Source organism: Macaca fascicularis, chromosome 1, assembly GCF_037993035.2.
Source record: "Macaca fascicularis isolate 582-1 chromosome 1, T2T-MFA8v1.1".
NCBI classification, from domain to species: domain Eukaryota; kingdom Metazoa; phylum Chordata; class Mammalia; order Primates; family Cercopithecidae; genus Macaca; species Macaca fascicularis.
The window spans coordinates 203,487,748-203,509,884 of record NC_088375.1 but is presented as its reverse complement, the minus strand read 5'-3'; the positions used below and the strand labels follow the sequence as shown (position 1 = coordinate 203,509,884).

Below are 22,137 nucleotides of genomic sequence, written 5' to 3'. Positions count from 1 at the left end.
CATAGTGTTCTTGTTGCATGCTTATCTCTTCTTTTTCTGATGATATTTAACTCTTAATGACACATTCTTATGTTCTGTGCATTTTTTCTGCCTCTCCTGACTTCCTTTTTATTGTTTGTGGGTTTTGCTCTCAATTTCAACTAAAACTAGTTTAACATTTATTTGGAGGAGAAACAGCATTACGTGGAGGAAGGTTTAGAAAATGGAAGGTTTCTTTTGACAGTCCTTGGTTTCTCTTTCCTGTCCTAAACAATTCAGCTGTGGCCCACATTTGCTCACCCTAATTACTAGCAAAGCAAGAGCCTAGTATTTACCCAGAGGCAATCTTCTAGGAAGGCAATGGACTTCCAGCCATTGTGATTGAGGCATGCGATTAGAGAACTCACTCATGTTCCAAGTAGCTTATCAAACAATCCTTCCAACACTTCCTTTATTTTCTCAGGTTTTAGCACCTCTTATGAATGAGCACCTGGGCAGCCAAAAAATAAATAATGAAGGGGATCATCCAGGCAAAGAGGGAAGAAAAACGGACTTGGCCAGAGAGGGGAAGAATGTATGCAAAAAGGTGCGACGAGAGGGAGCCTGGGGAATATGACTTATTACACGCAGAGCAGCTCTGCAGAGGGGTGGATAATGAGGAGGGCTACGATGCAAGGTGAGGCAGAAAGAAAGATCCAGGCCAGACTAAGCAGGGCATCCTAGGCCCTGTTCTTGAAGTTCTCATGAAATACTGCGGGAGAGAGAACACACCGTACTGGGAAACTGGAGAGAAGTTCCTCTTGAACCAGGCCTGGAAGGAAGACTGGGACTTGTTAAAACAGATAATAGGCCAGACCCGGTGGCTCACGCCTGTAATCCCGGCACTTTGGGAGGCCAGGGTGGGTGGATCACAAGGTCAGGAGATCGAGACCATCCTGGCTAACATGGTGAACCCTGTCTCTACTAAAATACAAAAAAAAAAAAAAAAAAATTAGCCAAGCTTGGTGGTGCATGCCTGTAGTCCCAGCTACTCAGGAGGCTGAGGCAGGGGAATTGCTTGAACCCAGGAGGTGGAGCTTGCAGTGAGCCAAGATCGTACCACTGCACTCCAGCCTGGCAACAGAGTGAGACTCCATCTCAAACAGACAAACAAACAGATAACAATAGAAGCGCCATTGATATATATATATATATGATATATATCATATATTTATATTTATATATATCATATATATATATTTATATATATCATATACATATATATATATATATATATATTTTTTTTTTTTTTTTAAGACGGAGTCTCATTCTCCCAGACTGGAGTGGAATGGCATGGTCTTGGCTCACTGCAACCTCTGCCTCCTGGGTTCAAGCAATTCTCCTGCCTCAGCCTCCTGAGTAGCTGGGATTACAGGTGCGTGCCAACACACCCAGCTAATTTTTGTATTTTTCTAGAGATGGGGTTTCACCATGTTGGCCAGGCTGGTCTTGAACTCTTGGCCTCAGGTGATCCACCCACCTCGTCCTCCCAAAGTGCTGGGATTGCAGGCGTGAGCTACCGTGCCTGGCCCATTGAAAGATTTTCAAAAGGGATTAACCATGATCACATCTGTTCTTAGATGAGGTCATCCAGACCGGAAGTTGGATTGGAGAGTGGACCAAAGGAGAAGCTGCTGAAGTAGATGTTAAAGATGGAGAGAAGTGGACGGCAGGGACATAGAGGAGGAAAGGTCAGCAAGACCCGAGGTGTCTGTGGAGAGTGAGAGTGTGGGAAGTGTGACATGTAACTGATTCGGATGATGGCAAGTTTCGCTGGGCGGTGAAAGGTCAGGTTGGTGGTAAAAATCATGAGTTGACTTTGGGGCACCGTGATATAGGCACTTCCAATATCATGTGTTTCAACAAGCCCCAGTGTTCCTTCCTGGTCATTTCCCCCAGTTAGAGTGTGTTTTCTGTCCTGCAGCATCGTATGAGAACTGCTAGAACATCACTCACCACTTTCGATAGAGATTCTGTTTGTTCATCTGCTTGTTCCACTGTGTGCCTTACACATAGTAGGTGCTCTTGGAATGTATGTGAGATGAATTAACATGAGAAGTGCTTCTCTGCATGGTTTCACCATGAAACTGTTGAAAGCAACCAGCGCTCCTCTTTCCTGACCTCTAGGCTTCCACCTAGCTGTGGGGACTGGTGTGGTAGAGGGGCCCAGTCTGAATCCAGACAGGGGAGGTGCCTGCAAGTATTTTCGTGCCTGCAAATATTTGTATGCCTTAGGACAGATGGATGTCCAGTTTACTCTCTGCTTCCTCGGTGGCTTCTAGAGGTAACTTTATCCTGCTGTGTACAGTTAGGTCATGGAGGAGACAGGCACCTTCTCTCTTCTTTCTGGAAGGTAACCAGAGGTCTTTCCCCTTTCCTAGGGGGGCTGCTGCTCAGTCGCAGGCTCCAGATGTCTGCTTCAGATTCAAGAACACCTTCCCGAGCTGGGAAACAGATCCAAGGAAATATCAGCCCGAGGCTGCATTTTATCATCTGTGGAAATGGAAGATGTTAGAGCACCTAGGAGGGGCTTAACGTGCAAAACACTGTCTTGGGGCTGCCTGCAGAACAGAGGGTCATCTGCTTTCATTAGATTCTCAAGGCAGCCTCAACAGGCTACACCTGAACCCCAGGTTTGGGGCATGTCTCCAGCCCTCCCAGCTCTGACATCATCATCACCATTAGTGGCTGAAAGTGTGAGGTCATTGGGATGTACCAACAACCTTCCCGAGAGTCCCTCATTTGACCTTCACAGCAACCCAGGGACTCAGCTGCTATTTGGCCCTCGTTTTACAAACCTGAGTCAGTGTGCTTTACGTCAGTGACCCAAGAACCCAGGGGCTAGAGTCAGGCCTGCATCCAAATCAGGGTTGGGATCAGTGGTGTGCCCTAAACAAGTCGTTATCCTCTTTTTTGTTTTATTTTTTGGAGACGGAGTCTCACTCTGTCACCCAGGCTGCAGTGCAGTGGTGTAGTCTCAGCTCACAGCAACCTCTCTCTCCCGGGTTCAAGTGATCCTCCTGCCTCAGCCTCCCAAGTAGCTGGGACTACAGGTGCATGCCACCACGCTCGGCTAATTTTTGTGTTTTTGTAGAGACGGGGTTTCACCATGTTGCCTAGGCTGGTCTTGAACTCCTGAGCTCAGGTGATCCACCTGCCTCCGCCTCCCAAAGCACTAGGATTACAGGTGTGAGCACCACACCCGGCCCATTACCCTCTTTTAACTTCAGTTTTCTCATCCACAAAACGAGGGCAATAATCTTTACTCCCACTGGCCATGTTCATAAAAGTACTTATTTGCTCATTTTGAAAGATGCAGCAATGTGCCCCAGAAAGGCCAGGGCATGAGTCCTGCTTGGGGTGGAGCAGGGAAGGCCCGCTCTGCCCCACTGGGGTGTCCTTAGGTGAAAGTGAGTGTGGGCTGACTTTCTCTGAGCTCCCTGTGGAGTCACACGGTGAACTGGGTTGAGTCACAGCACAAGGGCACTCACAGGCCCCACCCTAAGGAGATCCCTGTTCTGACAGAAGCCCTGAGCCGTGACTGTGGACTGACACCCGCTGCCTTTGTGATGTTGGATGGGTTACATAACCTCCCACGTGAGAAGGAGGGGGCACCCGGGCTTGTGGCCTGAGCTAACCCATGGTAGTGGGAGCCCTATCTGTGAATTGCCAAGGGGCTACCGTGGGGACTGGTGAGGAGAACACAGCTCCGCAAGGCCCTTTTGATTTGTTTTAACCTTTAACTTTTCAAAAATTTCAAATTTAAAGGAGGCGTGGCACAGTTGAGGTTTCTCAGAAACGGACTCACGAGTGCGTCTCCTCAGCTCCCGGCTCCCAGACTCCTGACGTCTGAGGCCAATACTTTGAATTCCGTTAGGCATTTCTTCTGGCATTTATCTCAATAGTTCCAAATAACAAGCTTGTGATGCGATTTCACAACCCTTGCTTCAAACGTCATGTATTGACTTTCCATATGAGGGATGGTCCTTGTTTCTGTTATATCTCCCTGCTTCCTCTTTTCAGTTCTCCCAATATATGTTTTAAAAATTTAGGCTGGATGTGGTGGCTCATGCCTGTAATCCTATCCCTTTGGGAGGCCGGGGCGGGCAGATCACCTGAGATCAAGAGTTTGAGACCAGCCTGGCCAACATGGTGAAACCCCATCCCTACAAAAAAAAAAAAATTATTTGGGATAATTGGCATATGCCTGTAATCACAGGTACTCAGGAGGCTGAGGCAGGAGAATTGCTTGAACTGGGAGGCGGAGGTTGCAGTAAGCCAAGATTGTGCCACTGCACTCCAGCCTGGGCGACAGAATGAGACCCTGTCTCAAAACAAAGCAAAACAAACAAAACAAAACAAAGAAAGAAAGAAAATGAGAGAAGGGTCTGTTCCATGAAAGGGCCTTATATCCAAAACGACCCCCAAATGCCAAAGGAGCTGGAAACCAGAAAAGCAGGGAGACAAATTCAGTTTGGTTTAGTGTGTTTTACTGGGGGAAGAACTTACAGGCAGAAGCCTGGTCTTGGGATTTTAGCTGCAAGACAAAAGATAGATCTCCACACTGCTACTCCCCAGACCCAGGGCTTATGTACCGTAGGGAAAGGGCGTGTGTGCCCAGCAAGACAATAACAGGCAGCCTCCAGAACAGGCAAGAATGTTGTATGCATCATAGCCTATGATTTGTGTGATGACATCAAGGTTGTCATCTTCTTACACTAGGGATAGTAAATAACTTAAGAATCAGAAGGCATTTGCAAGACTGGAGCTAATTAGAATACAACATGGCACATTCACATCCAAGATGGAGTCACTTCCTGTCTCCACAGGGGCCTTGAAGGAAAGGTGACACAATTCTGATTGGTGCTTAGTGACATTATGCATAAATAAAGAAATATGCAGTTAACATATATAGGGTAAAAAGTTGTGGAGTACGTAGGGGTCTTAGGGTCTGGAGAGGGGTGATTGATTCTACCCTGCCTTTGTGCTTCATCTGATAGGCAAGGTTACAATCAGTAATGCCAGTGAAATATTTGTCAGACTCCACCCTAGCAGATGAGACTTCAGCTTTAGTTCACAGGCCTTATATTAGTACCCATTTGTCCAACCTGCAGCCATCTTGGGCTGTGTTTTAAAGCTTTTTCTTTCATATTTTCTTTTTTCTGACAATGTTTCCCTTCTGGTTAAAATTCTCCAAAAGAGGACTTTGAAAACCAAGTAATATATGTGAAGGATTTGAAGAGGACAGGTCCCCTTTGCTTGGAATTTTAGAGCATAGGGGATCAAATTGGAATTTTTAAATGCCCTTGTTCTGTTTTTCACTCCTATATGAAGTTCTGTCATTTGGTTTGTCAGTGGGGATGCGAAAATTCCTGTATTTCCTTTCAGAATGCGAGAGGCTCTCCTGTCATGCTAATATCTCCTCATGTTATGGAGAGAAGAGGTGATCATTGCAATTAGAATTATTTCCTTAGAATGCTCCTCAGATGCAATGATGTGTTGCATGGTCAACCATATTGCTGAAGAGCCTTGAGGAGTTGGGAGGAAGAATATGCAATTTGATGTGTTTTTAAAACCTGGGGAGTTCAGGATGGAAAAAATTTAAAATAAGACCCGGCGTAGTGGCTCATGCCTGTAATCCCAGCACTTTGGGAGGCAGAGGCGGGTGGATCACGAGGTCAGGAGTTCAAGACCAGCCTGGTCAATATGGTGAAACCCTGTAGCTACTAAAAATACAAAAATTAGCTGGGCGTGGTGGTGGGCGTCTGTAATCCCAGTTACTTAGGAGGCTGAGGCAGGAGAATCACTTGAACCCAGGAGGTGGAGGTTGCAGTGGGCCAAGATCACACCACTGCACTCCAGCCTGCACAACAAGAACGAAACTCTGTCTCAATAAAAAAGAAAGAAAGAAAGAAAGAAAAAATTTAAAATAGAAAGCCCTTCCTCAGTTGATCAGAAAAAGGGAAATAATGTGTTGGACAGTCATCAGAAGACCACTCTTACATACATGCTACAGCCATTAGTTCAGATCAATGAACTAACTTAATTTGGGCTGGAGTTCTGTTCTTTCAGTGACATTTGCAATTTTTGCAGCATTTATAACATTTGTAACATAGACATACTGGAAAAATAATTAATAATAGTGTGAACAACTGAGAGTCCTTTCAGGTAACAACAATGAAGAAAGGCAACAATCCATCATAGAAAAAAACCTGGAACTTCTATTTTGATAGTCTTATGACTAATCTAATAATTTTCCTCCCCCCTTTGTTTTTTTGTATTTGTACTTAATGATTTTTTTGGTGTATTCACTTAGAACTGTAATTAATTGATGATTTATCTAATTGCTCTTCTAGCCATTCTTTTTTTTTTTTCTTTTGCTGGAAATAAACTTGAGGTGAACTGAGTTTCAATTTTCAAAATTTTTTATTATCAACATCATAATAATGTCACACATCATGATCCTAAAAGTAACTTCTCTATGAACCTCATATTGCACCAAATGGTAGCATAATTTAAATCAAATATTGTTTGGTTGCAAACTCATTTGCTGCTACCTATCTCACCCTAACTTGGAACACCCAACATATTTGGATTCACAACCTGTACCTAAATTGCACTCCTGCTATAATTGTTTAATGGCAACAACGTGTTTGGTGGATAAAACAGCACTGGCCAACTAAGGTAAAAATGAGAATGGTTACAATCTCATTTTTTTCCTTTCCCAGAAAAAAGCATTATTTTCCCATATACCACATATTATTTTGTTTTGTTTTTGAGACAGGGTCTTGCTCTGTTGCCCAGGCTGGAGTGCAGTGGTGTGATCACAGCTTACTGCAGCCTCGACCTCCCAGGCTCAAGTGATCCTACCACCTCAGGTCTCAGCTTCCCGAGTAGCTAAGACTACAGGCATGGGCCACCATCCCCAGCTAATTTTTTTTTTTTTTTTTTTTTTTTTTTAGAGATGAGGTCTTATTATGTCACCTGGGCTCCATATATTATTTTGATCAGGGGTAGAGATTAGAGGTCATGTTTCCATGATTTAGGGATTCCAAATCTAACAGGACAGCACTAGTCTCTCTGAATGTGTTTACAATCTAGAACTGAAATTGGATTCCAAGTATTATTATTTAATATGATCCATGAATTGCCCATTGGGAGAATGTAAGTATTGTTAAAATAATCCCTATTCGTACTAGGTGTACTATGTAATATGTCTGGTGACTATATATATGGGGTGCTGTATTAGTCTGTTCTCACATTGCTAATAAAGACATACCCAAGACTGGGTAATTTATAAAGAAAAAGTGGTTTAATGGACTCACAGTTCCACATGGCTGGGGAGACCTCATAATCATGGCAGAAGACAAAGGAAGAGCAAAGTGACATCTCACGTGGTGGCAGGCAAGAGGGCTTGTGCAGGGGAACTCCCATTTATAAAGCCATCAGATCTCATGAGACTTATTCACTATCACGAGAACAGTACGGGGGAAACCTACCCAGGGGCTGGTTTCCCCAATACCCGTGATTGAATTACCTCTCACTAGCTCCGTCTCAGGACCTGTGAGGATTATGGGAATGACAATTCAGGATGAGATTTGGGTGGGGACACAGCCAAGCCATATCTGGTGCTAAAGCTGTAGAGTGCAGCAGTTTAGGCTACACACCCTGGTAGTAATTTTCCAGGAAGAAGAGGATTTGTTTTTTCCACAAATGCACACCTCGTGTTTCTGTATCCGAAATGGTTGGCCATGTTTTAGAGGCTTTTGCTTCCATTTGGATTAACATGGTCAATAAACCTTGCTGAGTTTGGATGCATGCTCTTTCTCATCGCTAGTTTTTGGTGTGGTCCCTCATTAGTTGAGCAGTTTGACTTATCCACTTAACAACAGTGTCATTATCTTTCCATGCAGCTTCCTGATCCTTACTTTCCTCATGAAAGAGTATTTCTTCTAATCTATTTTGATTGGTAAGTATCAACTTTTCTTGTGAATATCTTTTTTCATAAAATACATTTTTAACTTGTCTTAATATCACAAGTCATTCCCCTGTTGCACCTAAGTTTCTTTTACCTTAGTTGGCCAGTGCTGTTTTATCCACCAAACATGTTGTTGCTATGGAACAATTATAGCAGAAGTGCATTTTAGGTACAGGTTGTGAACCCAAATATGTTGGGTGTTCCAAGTTAGGGTGAGATAGGTAGCAGTTACCCCTAGATATAGTTTAGTTTGGATATACCATAAGGCTTTTCACATTTTCCCTGGTTGAATTCCCAAATTATCCTCCAATTGGGTGAGGATACCACTGGAGAATACCATTTCCACAGTGCTATAAAGAATACCTGAGACTGGGTAACTTATAAAGAAAAGAGGTTTAATTGACTCATGGTTCCACATGACTGTGGAGGCCTCGGGAAACTTGTAATCATGACAGAAGCCAAAGGGAAAGCAAGGCACATCTTACATGGTGGTAGGAGACAGAGAGAGAGAAAGAGTGAGGAAGTGCCACACTTAAACCCATTAGCAATCTTGAGAACTCCCTCACTATCACGAGAACAGCATGGGGAAACCACCGCCATGATCCAATCACCTCCCATCAGGTCCCTCCCTCCACAGGTGGGGATTACTGTTCAAGATGAGATTGGGGTGGGGACACAGGCCAAACCATATCACCGAGTAATTCCCATTGTATGATTCCCAGTTTCATTAGAATGTTTCATAGACCTACAGCCACAAAAACAAAGCCTCTGACCTCTAGGGCAAGAGATACTGCGGCAAGGCACACAAGCTGCAGCTGTTTTCAATTATCTCAAGGACATCGGGTAGTAATTGATCATCTAGATTCATAGTCATACAGTGAGCTATTAGTAAAGTATTAAAAACTGTCCAACCAGGCATCGAATTGAGAAGAATTTTCTGGAAGTATTACTTTAAATAGGGTTCCTAGTAGTATATTATGCCTGAAAAGAAGGTGCCATAGACTATAGGATCTGATTCCAAGAAGTCAACATCAGCGTTCCAATATCCTCCTGATGTTAAAAAAGAAAGGTTTGTTCTACTTCCATATAAGTTAGATGAGTGATTTCCCAGTAAGAGAAATAGGGATCAAACAAAGGAGAGGATGTTACTAGATACTCATCATCATGACAGGAAAATGCAGAAACAAAAGGTATATGCAGAGGAAAATCATCGTGAACACAGACCTGGTCTGGTATCTTGGGAAATGCTGTCTATTCAGATGTCGTCTCCTTCCCACCTTTGGAGGAGTCGGAAATCTTAGAGATCTTTAATTGGAAGTCTCTGGTGGACTTAGAAGTCCATTTAGCTGTTGGAGCTTTTCTTAACTGAGAAATGTGAATCCAGGAGTTAACTCCTTCAAGTTTAGCTTCACAGTGATTAGTCAACAATACCTGATAAGCTCCTTTCCAATGAGGTTGAAGTGAGACTTTTAGTTGATGTCTTTTTCAATAAACAGAGTCACCTGGCTGGAGATGGTGGTATTTGAGATCTTCAGCACCTGAGAGCACACTGTTAAAATAAGTTTTATTGATTTTTTTTTTTTGAAAAGACGTTTAGTTAAGCCTTGACAATAATGAAGTATATCTCCTTTCAGTAAAGTTGGTTTATATAAACCACCATCCAATTTCATAGGTCACCCTGTAATTATCTTATGAGATAATTGATGTTTTCTGAAAGGAGTTGCTTTTAGGTTGAGTGAAACCAATGGAAGAGCCTTGGGCCACATAATATGAAAAGCTTTCATTAATTTTGCCATCTGGGTTATTATTATTTCATTTCTTCATTCCACCAATTCAGAAGACTATGGAGGGTATGCAAAATGAAAATGTTGAAAAATGAGCCAGATTTTACAAATGGAGTGGACTCTCTTTCCAGTAAAATGAGTTCCCCTATTGTGATGTAATTTGGAAGGAATTTCCCAAGAGGGAATTATCCACTGCAACACATATTTTTCTACTGCTTGTGCCATGACTCTTCTGCAAGGAAATGCTTCAATCTGATGAGTGAACATACAAATCATAACCAGCACATATTTATAACCCTGGGCTGGAGGTAATTGGATAAAATTCATTTGCCAAGTATTGCCAGTGGGCAAAGGGAAATGCCCTTGAAATCTGTGAGGACACTTTCCTGGATTAGGTTTAGGATAAACTGGACATTCAGCCATAAAGTCTATGAGCTACTGTGGGTGAGAATTCCCAATGATAATTGTTTTTCCTGGGCAATCATGTTTTCAGTTCCCCAGTGAGTGAGCTCATAGACATGTTGTGACATAGAAAACTGAAATCCCAAAGGCAAAACTGGTCTGTCCTTGGGTCCATACCATAATTTGCAAGTGGAGAAAAGGCACCCCCATTTTTGTTAGTTATATTTGCTTTTCCCTCTCTGAAGCCTTTTCTTGAGCCCCTTGGAGTTCCTTTTCAATGGAGTGCATTTTAAATATAGCCACCTCTCTAGTTTTATTTGATATCAGTGTTAATGCAGACTTTCTTGCTGTTGAAGCAGCAAAATGATTTCCTTTACTCTCCGGAGAGTGAAGTTGGAAATGTCCAGGGCTATTGTAAAAGGGCTTGATAATAGTCCATTATTTTTGTTGTTGTTATTAATTGGATGGCTTCTAAATGATCAGAAACTTGAGAGTCATGTTAATATGGATGTCTGGAGGAGGTTACTATTTCCACAACATTCCAAAATCATGGGCTACACCCAAAGCGGAATAGCTGTCAATGTAAACATTAGCCATTTGATTTTTGGCCACTTGACAAGCTCTGGCAAGCACTATTAACTCAGCTAACTGTGCTGATTCTACTTTAGGCAAGGGATTGCTGTCTATAATGTCCACAAGAGACACAATGGCCCAGCCTGCTCATTATTTTCCAAATTCATCCTTTAGATACAATCCATCTGTGAACAAGATAACATCAGCATTTTACAGCAGTGTCTCCTGTAAATCCTGTCTGGGCATCAAAAGCTATTCTGTTAGTAAAATACAGTCATGAGGCATCTCATCAGTTGTTTCAGGAAGTAATGTTGTGAGATTAAGAGTATTACAGTAAGGGAGGATAATATGTGGAGCAGAGAGTAAAAGTACTTTATAAGAAGCTAACCTGTTAACAGAAAAGTGTTGCATATATTGTGAATTTAAAAGAGGTTCTACAGAATGAGGTACATATACAGTCAAAGGAGCCTGCATTACAATTGCCTGAGTGGCCTTCAGGAGCTGGCAGCTACGGAAATAGACCTCAGACAAGGGGGCAGCACATGCGCTAAGGTGTGTCACTGCTGACTAGAGTGGTCAATAGGTCTATCTTGTCAGATAGACAAGATAGAATATCTTGTGTTTTGGGGTCAGAATACCCAGGGTGCTATCATGTTTTTTATAAACAAAAAGGAAAAATGACAGCTGATAATTTGGATGGCTCAAAGCAGGGGCCCTTGTAAAATTTTCCTTTATTTCTTGAATTGCTATTTCTCCTTCTGATGTCCACTGTATAGAATCAAGTTGGTCTTCTTTTAACAATGTATACAAAGGCTGTGCCATGAGAGAAAAATTGGGGATCCACCTACAGCAGTAGCCAGTTAAGCTTAAGAATCCCAGAGCTACCTTTTAGTTTTTGGAGGGAGGTATGCAAGAATTCCAGTAACTCAATCCAGATTTATATGTTGTCCCTCTTTAGAAATTAAATGTCCCAAACATTTTACTTCCATTAAGCACAAGTGGAACTTTTCTGTACACACCTTGTGTTCTCTGTTTGCGAATTGTTTCAGCGAGTGAAGGGAGTTGTTTTTACAATCATGCAGACTAGAGGAGCATAATAAGAGCTTATCCACACACTGAAGGAGAGTGGCATTTCCTTAAACATTTAGCTCATCCAGGCCAGCCCTTAACATTTGTGGAAAGTAAGTTGGGCTTTTAGTATCACCTTGAGGCATAACAGTCTAGATGTACTGGTGTCCCAGGTAAAGGCAAAAAAATATTGACTGTCAGGATCAACTGATATTTTTAAAAGCACTGCATAAATCAATTGCAGTGAAATATTTACTGCTTACACATATATTAGATAAAAGAGTGTGGGGGTTTGCAACTACTGGGTGACAAGGAATGACAATATTTTTAATGGCTCTCAAATCTTGTATGAATCTCCATCCTTTCCCATTAGGTTTTGGCACTAGAAGGATGGGAGTGCAAAGAAGGACTGGTTCAAAGAATAATCATTTTTTAATCAATGAAGTCTTTGATTATTGGTTTTATTCCTATTATGGTTTCCTGTTTTAATGAATATGATTTAATATTGGGAAGTGGCTTATTCGGATCCACCTGTATCCATATTGGAGTCGCTGTTAAATTTTTCCCTATGTCAGTAGACAGCTGGGATCATAAACAGTCAGGGATTTGGTGTAATAAAGCATCAAGTTCTTTTTTGTCTTACTGCTTTATTGAATTTTGATGATCATTTGATCTAAACTTCATGATTTATCATTTTCAGTCAATGCTCTTTCAGCCATTTTCAAAAACATTTATCCTCTTTTTGAGAAGGAAATATGAACATTATAAAGCTCCAGAAAATCTCTCCCTATAAGATGTACTGGTGCAGAAGGCACCAAAAGAAAAGAATGTCCAACCAGGTGCAGTGGCTCACGCCTGTAATCCCAGCACTTTGAGAGACCGAGGCGGGTGGATCACGAGGTCAGATTGATACTGTCCTGGCTAACAAGGTGAAACCCTGTCTGTACTAAAAATTCAAAAAATTAGCCGGGCGTGGTGGCGGGCACCTGTAGTCCCAGCTAACTCGGGAGGCTGAGGCAAGAGAATGACGTAAACCTGGGAGGCGGAGCTTGCAGTGAGCCGAGATTGTGCCACTGCACTCCAGCCTGGGCCACAGAGTGAGACTCTGTCACAAAAAAAAAAAAAAAAAAGAAAGAAAGAAAGAAAGGAAAAGAATGTCCATCTATATGACGTAATTGGAAAGGGAAAAGTTTTTATTCGTATATAGTCATTGGTTGATTAGATACCCCTATCATTTGAACGGTTTGATTACTCCAAGGAAGAGGGCTCTTCACAAAGGTAGGGTTTAGAACAGAAAGGGTAGATCCTGTGTCAACTAATGCCTCTGTTTTTTCTCCATTTACGTGTAGCTCCACTTCCCCCAGAGTGCTGCTTAAAAGACAGGGGAAAGCCCTCTTTATCTCCTCAGAGCCCTCCTATTCCTCGTCTCCTTTCTCTTTTTCTTTTTGTTTCTGTACCCATTTCAACTTTCTGCAAGTTTTCTTTAGACGTCTTATTTTCTTGCAATAATAGTAGACATCTTTAGAGGTCTATGGGACTCCCTTTTGAAAGGGAGACTTCTGTTTAGATCGGATAAATTGACCGGTAAGTTGTTGATGCTGTAAATTCGTGATTTTAGTGGCTTTCTAATCTTTCTTCTGCTGTATAGCTCTGGCCAACTTATCAGCAAGATTCACTAGTTCTGAAGTGTGCACAGAATCCCAATTTATTTGATGCAATTTGATCATCTTGGCCAATTGCTCATCCAGTCCATGAAAGAAGATTGAATTTAAGAAAGAATCATTCAGATAATCCCTTAGACTTCTTTATTCATTCCCAAATATTATTTAAAATCCCTCTCACATATTTCAGAATAGTCCAGCACAGTCTCATTTGCTCTTTGTTTACATTGCTGGTCTTTAGACGAGTCAGTGGTGTTAGGAAATATCTGGGAAATTACTTGTGCTAAACGATTTGCTAGTTCCTGAGTTCTTTCTTGGTCTTTGGCTTTTTCTTTATGGAAAATTGCTTGATGACTCTTTCCAGTCAGCCTTTGATAATGATTCCCTCACTTTTTTTTTTTTTTTCAGATACTAACATGTGAACCAGCTGATACACATCTGAATTGCCAGGTTCATAAGTTCTTACAATTTAGACTAAACCCCTTAGTGAAACCTATAGGATCCTGGGTAGGATCTGGAAATTTCTTAGTAAGAGCTATAAGTTCTGCCTTGGTCCAGGAGTATAAGCCACTAAAGGTTCTCCCCTTGGGTTAGGCTTTTTATTTAAAAAAGATGCTGTCAAAACTTCTGTGGGTGGTGGAGAAAGGAGTAAAGGAAGATCTGGGCAAGGCAGTTCTGAAAGCAAAGGGTACAAGGGTTCTGGGGCAATAGGAGAAGGAGTGGTAAGTGGAGGTGGTGAGACGGTAGAGACTTCAGATGATGTTTCCAGCCAAGAAACAGTTTCCAAGATCTTGTGGTTCACCTCCTGAGAGGAAGCAACTTTATCATTCCCTCTTTTAGAAGCATCTAAATACCATTTGAAATAACTATCTCATTCTTTCTGTTTAATTTTTCAGCTGGCTCCTTCCAATTGTGCATATAAATAAACCAACTTCAGAATCTTGAATGAGCCCCATTTTGGCCAAGTTAATTTCGTTTTTAGTGATGTTGGTCTAATGAGTCAGAAATTTACAAAATAAGGCACCATAACTTTTAATTATAAATCCAACTGGTGTCTTGGAAGGTGGTGACCCTCTGTCAACTTTAGATGTCTTGTTTCCCTTGTTTCTTCCCACTTCTCCCTTGTCTGCACCAAACTAAGGTTGTATTCAGGGTCAAAAGTGTGCTGTGGGCTGGGGTGCAGTGGTTCATGCCTGTAATCCCAGCACATCGTGAGGCTGAGTCAGGAGAATTAATTGAGCCCAGGAGTTCAAGGCCAATCTGAAAGAAGACAGACAAATAGTGAAACCCTATCTCTACAAAAAAGAAGAAAGAAATGAGCCGGGCATGGTGGCGTGTGCTTGTAGTTCCAGCTACTCAGGAGGCTGAGGTGGGAGGATCACTTGGGCCCAGGAGGTTGAGGCTGGAGTGAGCCATGATCACACCACTGCACTCCAGCCTGAGTGGCAGAGTGAGACCCTGTCTCAAAAATAAAAGGGTGCTGCATATGAGCCTCACTCGTCGGGCTCTTACCCCCGAGGGGGTCTGCTCTCTTGCATGTCTCAGGAGAAGCTCTGCTGCTAAAGCCGCGTGCTATTCCAAGCACTAGGTGACTAACCTTTATGAGAGGTTCCCAGAGGAACTATTGCAATTTGAGTGTTGATGGTGACGTCCTTTGGGACTGCTGCAAGCCATGAGGGATTTCCTCCAACACCTCCACAAGGTTCTGAGTCACCTAAGAATACCTGAGATTTGGGCTGGAGGGAGCAATTCTATCTCAATTGCCCTCATATAGAAGGTCAAGGGTTGCTGCAGACAAAAAAGCTTTTTTGCCGCACAGGCTGCAGTGCAGTGGCGCCATCTCGGCTCACTGCAAGCTCCGCCTCCCAGGTTCACGCCATTCTCCTGCCTCAGCCTCCCACTCCCGGCTAATTTTTTTGTATTTTTAGTAGAGACAGGGTTTCACCATGTTAGCCAGGATGGTCTCGATCTCCTGACCTCGTGATCCGCCCGCCTCAGCCTCCAAAGTGCTGGGATTATAGGCATGAGCCACCGTGCTGGGCCCCAAAAAAAGCTTTTAAAAAGAGAAACACTCAGCTGATGAAAGAAACCACCGCTCTAACCATGGCAATGCTTGGTTGACCTTTTCCTTCCTTTCTAGCGGTTGAGAACAACAGGCAAGAACAACCATAGGAAGAATCTAGCAAACTCAGACTTTATTTCTCCCTTTTGTGGTCCTAGAAACAGCTCAGAATACAGTGGATCTGGACCTCTACAGAAGAGAGGGAGCTTTGGACTCCAGGTAACTCACGCCGTGCACTCAGTGGCTCCTCCGGAGTCCATTTGAACACAGTCAGTTTGTGCTGATATCAAGCACCAAGTGCCAAGAATGAGTTCTAGTTGTCTGCAGATCCTGCTGGAATTCTGCCAAGTATGTTATCTGTTGAACAGTGCTTGTTCTGGTGGTGAGAGCTCTGGCTTTTGGTAGTCAGACAGACCTGGAATAAATCCAGGCTCTGCCACAAACTAGCAGTGCAGTCAGAGCCTCACTTTTCCCCCCCATGAAGTGAGGATGATGTGAGTATCCCCCTCCCAGGTTGTTGAGAGGGTAATGCAGATAATGCAAATCCTTGGTGAACGTCAGTCCGTGTCCAGGGCCCTGCCTCTGGCTGGTCCTGATCCTGGCCTGACCTGGCCGCCACTGCCCCATGGTCTGGCTGTCCTCAGAGAGCACACACAGGATCTGGCCATAGCCAATGGGCCAGGTGCAGAGTGTGCCTCAGAACTCACCTTGGCCTTGAGAAGTCCCCAGGTTGGAAGGTGGCATGAATGAGGTGTGGATCCGGCCAACTCTAAAATAGAGCAGATGCTACTGTATGTCTCCCAGGTGCTTTAAAACTTCAAAACCACTATGTTGGTGACTTCTGAGCTCAGAAAGAGAACGTCCTACAAGGATGGACATTGACAGAGATGGGGGTAGGTGCACATTAGGATGACCAGCCACATCCCTGCAGTGCGGGGAGGGCAGTAGGCCCTGGAGGCCAAGACCACCTCCAACCTGTCCCCTTTATAAACTTCACCTGCTGAAGGAGTTATCTGAATGACAGCCTCTGCAAGCAGTCCTCCCCATCTGCCAGAGTCAGCCCCACCAATCTTGCCGCTACCTCCTTAGCTGAGTCAAGGCCAGAAGGAATCATCCAGCACCCTTGGGATGAAGAGAATTCTCCCTCAGACATCTTAGGAGCAGGGGTGAACTGCAGATACCACCCATAGAAGCCAGAGGGGCCTTTAGGTCAATTACTCATCTGTATCCTCCCAGAGCCTGCAAATTACAGGTAGAAACATCCACCCTTACCCCCTCAGAAGTGTTTGGAAGTACAGATATGAGTGGACTCAAGGGAAAACATAATGTTTTATTCAGATGCAAGAGATTCTGGTGTGTTTTGTTTGCCCTATGGGTACTGTCTTATGAGACTGTGGATATCCATTCATTCATCCATCCATCCATCCATCCACCCATCCATCCATGCATCCATTTATCCATCCATCCATTCATCTATGCATGCATGCATTCATCCATCCATCCATCCAGCCAGCCAGCCAGCCAGCCATGCATCCATTTATCCATCCACACATACATCCATGCATCCATCCATGGATCCATGCATTATCCATTCATCTTTGCATGCATGCATCCATCCATCCATCCATTCATTTATCCATCCATGCATCCATTTATCCATCCATGCATCCATCCATCCATCCATCCATCCATTCATTTATCCATCCATGCATCCATTTATCCATCCATGCATCCATCCATCCATCCATCCATTCATACATATATCCATGCATCCATCAATCCATCCATACATGCATCCATCCATCCATCTGTCCATCCATGCATCCATTCATCCATCCATGTATCCATGCATTCATCCATCTATCCATTCATCTATGCATGCATGCATTCATCTATCCATCCATCCATCCATCCATCCATCCATCCATCCATCCATGTCTGCATGCATCCACCCATCCATCCATCCATCCATTTATCCATCCATCCATTCATCTATGCATGCATGCATTCATCCATCCATCCATACACACATACATACATACCTCCATGCATGCATTCATCCATCCATCCATCCATCCATACACACATACATACATACCCCCATGCATCCATTTATCCATCCATGCATCCATCCATCCACCCATGCATCCATCCACCCATTCATCCATCCACACATGCATCCATCCATCCATCCATCCATCCATCCAGCCAGCCAGCCAGCCATGCATCCATTTATCCATCCACACATACATCCATGCATCCATCCATGGATCCATGCATCATCCATTCATCTTTGCATACATCCATCCATCCATTCATCCATCCATCCATCCATCCATCCATCCATCCATCTATCCATTCATTTATCCATCCATGCATCCATTTATCCATCCATGCATTCATGCATCCATTTATCCATCCATGCATCCATCCATCCATCCATCCATTCATACATATATCCATGCATCCATCAATCCATCCATACATGCATCCATCCATCTATCTGTCCATCCATACATCCATTCATTCATCCACATATCCATGCATCCATCTATCTATCCATTCATCTATGCATGCATGCATTCATCTATCCATCCATCCATCCATCCATCCATCCATCCATCCATCCATCCATGTATCCATTTATCCATCCATGCATCTATCCATCCATGCATGCATTCATCCATCCATCCATGCATCCACCCATCCATCCGTGAATCCATCCATCATCCATCCATCCATTCATGCATACATCTATTCATCCATCCATCCATCTACTCGATAAAAGTGTGAGGTCCTAGTCTTCCTGGCACTGTTCCAGACACAGGTGACACATGGTGAACAAGATGGGTGAGAACTCACACGTGTGCAACTTGCCTTCCAGTTGGGAGAAGATGGTATAAAAAACATGTAAGAAAATGATGAAATGAAGTGGAAGCATTGGTGCTGTGAAGAGAAATGAAACAGGATGAGGGGATAGTGAATGGTAGAGGGCAGGGCTATTTTAGGTGGAGGGGTCCGGGAGGCTTCTCTGAGGAGCAGAGACTTGAAGGGAAGAGGGAGGGGCTGTGCGGTTGGCTGGGTCGCAGTTACAGACATTGAAACAGCAAGTTCCAAGGCTGGAATGGAGACTGTACCCAAAAAAGGGGGGGTGCGAGTCCAAGAGTCCTGAGTGGGTGAGCAGAGTGAGTCAGAGGGAGGTGTAAGGAGATGAGGCAGGAGAAGGGTCCCCGCTGCTCCTGTCAAGCCTTGTGGTGTCAGGACTTGAACTTTATTCTAAGCAGGTGAATGCGGTGCATGCAAGAGAGAGAGAGAGAGAGAATGTGGCCGGACCAAGGAGGAGGCTGTGCCACTTATGCCACTCCTGGCAAAAATAAGGGGGCAAGGAGTAGGCTGGTTGTGGTGGAGATGGTGAAAGCAGTCAGGTTCAGCACAGATTTTAAAGGTTGGACCCAGAGAATTTGCTGCAGAATCAGATGTGGGGTGTAAGGCAGAGAGGAGTCAAGGGCAACTTCAGGATTTGGGGCCAGAACAGACAGGGACACTGGGCGAGAAGCAGGTTAGGTGGGATTAAAATCAAGAGTTCAAGTTAAGTTTGAGCAGCCTATTAGACCTCCAACTGGGGCCAGATAGAAGAATCTGGTTTCCAGAGAGAGGTCAGGATGAGAGAGACACCCGTGGGAGTGATTGGCATTGGGTGGACTTTATATTCCCTAGGCCGATGAGACAGCTAGGAAGTGACCAGGGATAGAGAAGAGACAAAGTCACAGAAACTAAGAGAAGAAATGTTGCAAGAAGGAGGGAACACTCAACTCTCAAATGTTACTGAGAAGTGAGCTGAGGGCTGAGAATGGAATTGGGAAGAACCGACGTCACTGGTGATCTTAACCTGAGGGTTTCAGTGGCAAGGGCAGGTGGACTGCAGTGGGGCCCAGTGGGGATCGGGGGAGCATGGGCCCCTCTCCCAGAGAGTTGTGCTGTAAAAGAGGGCAGACACACGGGAGTGCAGCTAAAGGGAGGGAACGTAGGGCCAAGGGAGAGTTTATTCTGAATGAGAGAGATCACAGTTTGTTTTTAGGCTGATGGGAATGATCCATAGAGGGGAAAGTAAGATGCAGAAGAGAGGCTGGGTGTGGTGGCTCATGCCTGTAATCCCAGCACTTTGGGAGGCCGAGGTGGGTGGATTATTTGAGGACAGGAGTTCGAGACCAGCCTGGCCAACATGGTGAAACCACGCCTCTACTAAAAATAAAAATTAAAAAATTAGCCGGGTGTGGTGGCAGGCACCTGTAGCCCCAGCTCCTCAGGAGGCTGAGGTAACAGAATCGCTTGAATCCTGGAGGCGGAGGCTTCAGTAAGCTGAGATTGTGCCACTGCATCCCAGCCTGGACAACAAATTGAGACTCCATCTAAAAAAAAAAAAAAAAGGATGCAGAACAGAGAGGTGAGAATTGCCAGGGCAAAACCCAGAGTGGTGAGAGGGCTTGGCACCCTCTGCATGAGGGAGGGCATGCTCTCAGTGGGTGCCTCTATGGTACCTGAGTGATGCTGGCTGGTGGAAGATTTGGCATGGTCAGAATGCGGCATTTTCGTCTGATTCTCTTTTCTCAGTGAGATAAGAACCAATCACAGCCAATAGCCACGGGGCAGGAGGGGGTCTTGGTGATGACTGGAGAAGAAGAGGCATGGGCGTGGGAGAGTTAACGGGCCGGTGAAGCCTGGTTGGGTTGCCGGAAGCACAGGGGCCCATTCCAGGTTTGCGGGGTCACCTTGGAGTGAGGCCAGTCATCTGATGTACCTTGTCCTCAGCCACATGCAGCTGCGTGGGTGCAGGAGCAGAGTGGGTGGAGGGCTTTGGGGAAGAGCCAACGGGGGCGCGGGGCGTGGCTTGGAGTATAAGGTGGCCGTGGGCTCCCTGCGGGCCCAGGCTCTACCTATGGCCAGCTGCCTGCTGTCCTCGGAGCCTCGCCTGCCCCGGCATGCTGTCCTTCCATATCCGTTACCCACTGCGTGCTCATAATGATCCCACTTTATAGAGGCCATGTACCCTGGCCACCTAGCAGTCGGTGGCAGAGCTGGGATTTGAATCCAAATGGAGGTTCATTGTTCTCCATTCAGGGCAGCAGGGGCACGCGTGCTGTGTTTAAGAAAAAAGACTTGCATCCCTAGTGGTGGAAATAAACTTTGGTGGATTAAACTTTAGGTATTTTGCGTCCTGGTTGGGCCAGGCTTTGTCCCGGTTCGACCACAGTGACTTACTGCCACCTACTGGCCATTCTCAGTGTTGCACCCACGTAGTATTTGCTCACGGTCTGTGTCTAACCATGGTTCAAAGGGGAGGACGGGAGCCCTTAGCTCTTTGACAAATCAGACAAACCAGGAAATAGAGGTCCACAGAGGCGAGTTTAAGCTTTTTTTTTTTTTTTTTTTTTTTTTTTTTTTTTTTTTTTTTTTTTTTGCTTTTTTTTAAGCTTTTTTTTTAAGCTTTTTTTTTTTTTTTTGCACTTTTTTTTTTTTAAGCTTTTTTTGCACTTGCTTACGCCATCTCTTCAGTTGTTCATTCATTCAATAAATATTTCTTGGAAACCTACTATGTGCTAGGCGCTGGGGCTCTGCAGGGAATGAGACAGCAGAGAGCACAGCTCTGTATAGCTGACATGCCCTGTGGGGGAGTGGGAGGGAGGGACACACCATTAACAAGTAAATCCGTGAGAGGATGAACGATGGCGATGGGTGCCGGAAAGGAACAAGGAGAGAACTACTGGAGAGGGTGGTCAGGAGTTGCCAGTGGAGAGGAGACCTGAAGGGTGAGAGCAACGGGGAAAGACGCCCTGGGAAGAGGGAGCAGCGTCACAAAGGCCTTGAGAAGCTGAAAGGTTTGGGCGGGTTCCAGGAACACAGGCGGCCAGGGAGGTGGAGCCCACACCTCAACACACAGCTACCCGTGAAGAACGTGGAGCGATCCGTGTAGATCCGTGTAGAACGTTCTCTCAGAGGGCCATGCCACTGACCTGTCAGTCAGCCCACAGCCTCCTGCCAGTCCCCAGACAGCTGACCACTCCCTCCTTGAAATTCTCTCCTCTCTCAGCTTGTGCAACACCAACCTCCGGTGGCAGGAAAAACTATTATTATTCTCTTGTGAAAATTCAAACTTAACCATCAACATAGAGCTGTTACTGATTTGACGGAAGCCATTGACACTGTGTCAAAGGCTAGAGCAGAAAACAGTGGCATGCAGTGTCAAAGGTCAAAGTCAACATTTCTCAGACTGGGGCAGGGAAGGTAGGTCAGGACAGAGTCAGTCTTGCTTGCAGCTGTCGCCATGTTATAAACGTGATGATGGCCCTGTCTGCTGCTAGTGGTGAGTCATTCTTGCAAATAAAGTGACTATTTTTAAGTTTATAGATACGGTGTATAGATATATAGATATATAGATATGGTAGGAGTATGCTTTGTTCAAATCCTATGAGTAGTGTTCAAGAAATAAGTTGTGAAAGTAAAATAAGTCTATGATTCAGTAAGTCCATTGGCAATTCCCACATGTTACTCAAATGCTATGCAATTAGCTGGTATTTTCCAGTGTGTAAATAT

At 44.4% G+C, this 22,137-nt stretch overlaps 1 protein-coding gene across 1 annotated transcript in view; it reads left to right on the top strand.

Moving 5' to 3' along the window:
* The window catches only part of LOC102141093 (ornithine decarboxylase-like), a 41,661-nt gene extending 20,672 nt beyond the window's left edge, over positions 1 to 20,989 (top strand). Inside the window, exons 11-15 of the mRNA XM_074012904.1 lie at positions 443 to 565; positions 1,599 to 1,709; positions 7,932 to 7,987; positions 13,893 to 13,934; positions 14,381 to 20,989. Coding sequence (XP_073869005.1) covers positions 443 to 449 — 7 coding nt within the window. The 3' untranslated portion in view covers positions 450 to 565; positions 1,599 to 1,709; positions 7,932 to 7,987; positions 13,893 to 13,934; positions 14,381 to 20,989. The remainder of the gene's footprint in view (positions 1 to 442; positions 566 to 1,598; positions 1,710 to 7,931; positions 7,988 to 13,892; positions 13,935 to 14,380) is intronic.
* The last annotated feature ends 1,148 nt before the right edge of the window (positions 20,990 to 22,137 follow it).